At 34.2% G+C, this 6086-nt stretch overlaps 1 protein-coding gene and 1 pseudogene across 1 annotated transcript; both read left to right on the top strand.

Moving 5' to 3' along the window:
• Positions 1022-2985, top strand: LOC104733376 (annotated as a pseudogene).
• LOC104733375 (jacalin-related lectin 45) lies at positions 4090-6017 on the top strand. The gene is made up of 5 exons (XM_010452956.1): positions 4090-4278; positions 4473-4592; positions 4675-5080; positions 5221-5504; positions 5709-6017. Exons 1-5 carry the CDS (start codon positions 4090-4092, stop codon positions 6015-6017), a joined length of 1308 nt encoding a protein of 435 aa, XP_010451258.1.

Genomic DNA, 6086 nt, shown 5'->3' with positions numbered 1-6086 from the left:
GTGGCATTACTATTTTTGAAAAAAATCCAGAAAAAAAAAACACAAACTATTTATTTTATGCTAGAAAAATACATGAACTTTTTTTCTTTGCCAGAAAAATACATAATTTTTTTATTTCTTATTTTTCCATTAATAATGTTAGAGATCATAACTCATAACTTTCTCTGCTCTCTTGAACTTCATTCAAGTTTTCACTACTATTCAGGATAACTAAATTCAAGAACAAAAATACACAATTAGATTAATCGATTTCCAAATTTCTCAATTAGTGTTGTTTTTGGATTTCTACTGACTTTACAAATTTTGAAACTTCATCAACACTTCTCTAAAATTTTATGAGATTTCCACCTTTGTAAACTTTTGTATACATTTCAAAAAATATTCATCTCTTTAGTTTAGCACCTTTTATAATGATTATAGCCAGTGTAAATCATCAAATGGGCTGGTGTACGCAAACTTGATCGAGATCGTAGATTATAGCCATTTTGTGGGACATCAACTCTTGTAACCTAACCAGATTCACCATTTATAAAACAACACTAATTGAGAAATTTGGAAATCGATTAATCTAATTGTGTATTTTTGTTCTTGAATCTAGTTATCCTAAATAGTAGTGAAAACTTGAATGAAGTTCAAGAGAGCAGAGAAAGTTATGAGTTATGATCTCTAACATTGTTAATGGAAAAATAAGAAATGAAAATTATGTATTTTTCAGGCAGAGAAAAAAAATTCATGTATTTTTCTGACAAAATAAATTGTTTGTGTTTTTTTCTGGATTTTTTTTTCAAAAATAGTAATGCCATCACAATACAGTTAACAGTCGTAACGGAGACGAAGAGAAACTGGAAAAAAATAATAGTTCGCATATTTTTTATCAACTAAAAAATAGTTTACATATTTTTCTGACAACAAAAAAAATTCATGTTTTTTTCTGACAAATATTAAATAGTTAATGTTTTTTTTTAGAAATTTTACCCAAGATTATCACGTGTTATAGTATATTTTAAAATTCCAAGTCCCAATGTTCAGAGTAATCAATCAGTTACGTAGAAAAATCCCTTTTCAGATCAACCAACTTACCAACAGAAGAATAATCTCCCAACATTAGTAGCATCTCCAATTCCAATATCTTTGTATCGCTTAATTTGTTCTTTCTCGTCCAAGAAAGAAGTCACCACGGAAGCAAAAGGAGCTGCACAGTGGAGCTATATTATAGTTCCTTCTGTTCAAGAGATGGTTAAGGAAAAGATTATCACGACCGTTCCTTCCAGCTGGTATGTCCGGTTTGATCAAGACAAAACTGACGTAGTCGATGACTCGCGTCGTCTCAATACCGAGATCCCAATCATCGACATAAAGCGGCTGTGTTCATCGACGGCCATGGATTCTGAACAGAGCCGTGCCTACGTGAGGCAAAAAGAAACTCTCGCCTACGGCCAAAAATTTTGAAAAATTATAGATGTTAGTATACATCTAAACTATTGTAATTAATTAGCTAGAATCTCACTTTTATATTGAAAAAACCTGGTATTTTTAATTTTGGGTAACATAGTTAATAATTAATAAGGTATTTTAAATTAAAACTGATTAAACCAAAAATCAAACATTGAAATTACAATTTGTGATAACTAATATATTTACATTCTTAGATTAATATAGTGGATGTTTCAATATATTTAATTTTTATTGTTGTTTTTCCTCCTTTATTTATGTATGATATTAATTGTTATTTTAGAAACTTTTGTTTTATATGGATTGTAGAAGAAAAAAAGTTCAACACCGCCTCCGGCCTCCATATCTCTAGGCACGGCTCTAATTCTGAAGTTGAGAAACTCGACTTCGCTTGCAAAGAGTGGGGATTTTTCCAAGTAAAAGTCTCCAACTTTACTGTTTACACAACAACTTCTTTCTTTCTTAACTCTTCATACAATCATACGGAGCCTATTAGACTTGTTTTTATAGGCAAGTCTCTCAAAAATTTTGCTTGACGAAATTGTTCTGCATGAACTCATTTTTTACAAAATAACTCCCTGTTCTGTTTTTCTTTGCAAGCAAGTCTCAGAATTTACCGTTTTTATTTGAAGAAATTATCCTGTTGAAATCGTTTCTTACAAAACAACCCCTGTTCGTTTTTTATTATCATGTTAAGCCCCAAAGTAGGGAGCATTTTAAACCAAAAAAAAAAAGTGGGGAGCATATATAACACTATATCAAAATTTTATTTTGGTTATGTATTTATTGTCATCTACAGCTTTTAAATTAACTATGGTGTTATGTATTTATTATGGTCATCTACAGCTTGTAAACCATGGAATAGACCCAAGTTTCTTGGACAAAACAAAGTCGGAGATTCAAGGTTTCTTCAACCTTCCCATGGAAGAAAAGAAGTTCTGGCAGCAACCATATGAGATCAAATTTTTCGGACAAGCTTTTATTGTTTCAGAAGATCAGAAACTAGATTGGGCAGACTTGTTCTTTCATACAGTGCAACCTGTTGAATTACGCAGGCCTCACTTGTTCCCCAAGCTACCTCTTCCCTTTAGGTTTTATTTTAACTTAACCTAAATTTTAACTACACAAAACCTCAATTTAAACCCCCTTAGTATTTCTCTGTAAGAATGTTGGTTTTTTAATTTCTTTTCAGAGATACATTGGAGACATATTCTGCTGAAGTGCAGAGCGTAGCAAAGATCTTAATAGCCAAAATGGCGAAAGCCCTAGAGATCAGACCAGAGGAAATGGAAAAGTTGTTCGTTGATGTTGATTCAGCACAAAGTATGAGGATGAATTACTACCCGCCATGTGAACGACCCGATCAGGTTATCGGTCTAACTCCAAATTCTGATTCGGTTGGACTCACCATTCTGATGCAGGTGAATAAAGTTGAAGGTCTCCAAATCAAGAAAGATGGGAAATGGGTTCCTGTTAAACCCTCTCCCAAATTCTTTCATTGTCAATATTGGAGACGTTTTAGAGGTAAACTAAATTGTATATCAAATCAAATCTATATTTAGAAAGAGAAGAGAAAATATTAATTTTTTACTTGACTTGTGTAAAAATATAAAACAAAATCTCAGTTACAACCCTTATTCACATTAGTCTACGAGATTTGCATAGACCACACTTATAAACATTATGGGTCCAATTGTCAAATTTTTAAAAGTTCTTATTAATTAGTAGATGCTACTTAACAGTCTTCTCTTCGTGCTAAGTTTTCTTACTTTTAATAGTTTGTTCAACTAATTAACACATGTTAAAATTTAAAAATTTATATTTTTTGTTATTAGTTTTGGTGTTTTTAATAGTTTGTTCGACTATTTAACATAGTGTTAAAACTAAAAACTTTATATCTATCGTATTTGTAAGTATAATGGTCTTTTTCGTGTATTCTTACAGATTTTCATGCTTTTAATAGTTTGTCTCTAGATCCCTACTTCAGTTGGTATAAGAGCCAAGTTTTTTCATACCTTTAGATTCATGCACTTAAAACGACGGTTACGGTATAATGGTAATTTTTTCGTGTTCAATTTTCTTACTTTTATCGTTTATTTAGTAGTTTGCATTTTTTGAAAGTCAAATTGAAATTTTGTCACAATAATAACTTAATGATGAATACCAATTGAAACTTCCAAAATATAATTCAAACACTTCTACATTATTAACAACTAAACACCAATAAAGTAGGCATGCATGAATTTTACATGTAAATCTTGACAATTGTTCAAGTTCTTCAATAGTTTTTCTTAAAATTAAATGTAATCTATCACTTAGAACTTAGAAGTTATCTTTATCACATAAGAAACTCAAGCAAAGGGTCCATACCATACCAAACAGTTTCAAGTAAAGGGTCGTTAAATACACACATAAACCACAACAGCTCATTCATCACCACTCTCACAACAAGAGCTAAGAACTTCTAAAGGTCACAAATCACTCTCTCTAATTTTTACTTTCACCATTCATTTCCTTTTTTTTTACTAAGTCTCTCTACTCTCTCATCTATACATTTGTTATATTCTTCTTTACCTTGTTCTTGAGTTTTGCTCTTAATAATAAACACCGTATTTGGATATTTCAGGAAAAAAGAAAATGACGACAAGAGTGACAGATCAAGGTGGCATCAACGGAGACGTATTCGACGATGGTGTTTACGATTATGTGAGGAAAGTGACTGTCGGAGAATGCTCCCAGGGCATCGCTTACATCAAGATTGAGTACGTGAGAGATGGAGTAGTCGTGGAACGAGAACATGGAAAAAAGACAAGAACACAAACACAGGTCTTTACTTTTGTATTTCCTATTATTATTCCCTCTCTCTCTCTCTCTCTCTCTCTCTCTCTCTCTCTCTCTCTCTCTCTCTCTCTCTCTACGAGTTTAAATGATCTATTTTGTTTATAAAATTGCTCTGTTTTGCTCTGTTTAAATGATCTGCTTTGTTTATGAAAATTGCTCTGTTTTGCTCTGTGTTTAAGGCCGAGTTTGAAGTTAATCACTTAGACGAGTACATCACATGGATTTGGGGAACGATTAGAGATGATTACGTATATGGGAGTCGTACCATCGATATCGAGCACCTGGCTGGATTAGAGGAGGTTGTTTGTTTGCTCTGTTTTCAGCTCTGCGTATGGGTGTACCATTTTGTAATTGCTCTGTTTTTCTCTTTTTTTTTTTCAGTTAAAACCTAGTCGAATGGATGAGAATCCAAGGTCTAAGTTTGCGGTGTCGGAGCTTCAGTTCAAGACATCATGCGGGAGAGCATCTCAGGTGTTTGGTTCGCCCGGTTTGCCTGGCAAGGAGTTCGTGTTAGAAGGCAATAACGGAACGAAACTTGTTGGGCTCCATGGTCGCTTTGGTGACTTTCTCTGCTCTATAGGAGCTCACTTTATCTTCGTTCCTCCTGTTTTCAAGCAAGTAGAACCTCATGGTGGGATCTATGGAGACGATTGGGACGATGGGGTTTACGACTGTGTGAGGAAAGTGCGTGTTGGAGAAGATGCTGATCGTGTCACCTCCGTTGAATTCGTATACAGTAATGGAGATCAGCTGATAACTCATTCTCACGGCAAATTACAACAAGAACGTAAAGAGGTATATATATATAAATATTGGTTTCTTGAATTCATGTTCTGTTTCTATCCACTACTAATAACGTAACCCTTGTTATGTAGTTCGTGCTGGACTATGAAAATGACGAGTACATAAAGTCCATTGAGGGATTCTACGATAGATATGGTTTGATTTCGTCTTTAACCTTCAAAACATCAAAGGATAGAGACTCTGAGGTATTTGGGAAACCGAATGGTACCAAATTCGTCATCATGGCAAAAGGGTTTGATAAGCTTGTCGGGTTCCGAGGAAGGTCTTTCGGTAATCGTCTCACTGCTCTCGGAGCAAATTTTGCGGTGGTGGTAGCTCCTCCAGTGAAGAAACTAGAAGCAAAAGGTGCGAATCCTGGTTGCAAGGAGTGGGATGATGGGATCCACGAAGGTGTTTACAAGATAACAGTATCAAGCGAACACTCAGTTGTGAAGTCGGCCAAGTTCGAGTACGTCAACGGATACGCCGACGGAGAGTACCAAACTGTAAATGGAAACGATCACGTGAAGATCATCCAAGGTGATGATATCAAAGAGGTATTTGTTCTATTTCTCGAATTAATTATACGCAATGAACTTTTTAATGTTAATATAGTTTTATGTTTGGTGTAGTTTAAGCTTTGGTTAGGAGATGAATACATCACATCCGTTGAAGGACACTACGGTCAAAGACTGCCACTTTCTGGAATAGTGCGTGAATTGACTGAACTGATTGGATTCAAATACATAACGATGCTTAAGTTCAAGACAAACAAGGGTACATATCAAGCGTTGGGGAACGAAGAAGAAGATTATGAGTATGTGGGAGAATCGTTCGTGTTGGGGATGGAAGGTCACAAGATTGTTGGGTTCCATGGCAAGTCTGCATTTGGTGCTCTTCATCAAATTGGTGTTTACGTCAAGCCAATCGATAATCCTTAAAGCATTTTTTTATTTATAAAGAGCAGAAGCTATATATATATATGCTCTCCCTTTTTTTTTTTTTTTTTT

Source organism: Camelina sativa, chromosome 12, assembly GCF_000633955.1.
Source record: "Camelina sativa cultivar DH55 chromosome 12, Cs, whole genome shotgun sequence".
Taxonomy (NCBI): Eukaryota; Viridiplantae; Streptophyta; class Magnoliopsida; order Brassicales; family Brassicaceae; genus Camelina; species Camelina sativa.
Note: the sequence above shows the minus strand (reverse complement) of the source record. Positions and strands in the feature narration are given on the sequence as shown.

Coding starts and splice junctions, on each gene's coding strand:
- LOC104733375 (XM_010452956.1), top strand. CDS start 4,090: ATGACGACAAGAGTGACAGATCAAGGTGGCATCAACGGAGACGTATTC. Junction 4,593..4,674: donor ACCTGGCTGGATTAGAGGAG/GTTGTTTGTTTG, acceptor TTTTTTTTTCAG/TTAAAACCTAGTCGAATGGA. Junction 5,081..5,220: donor CGGCAAATTACAACAAGAAC/GTAAAGAGGTAT, acceptor TTGAGGGATTCT/ACGATAGATATGGTTTGATT.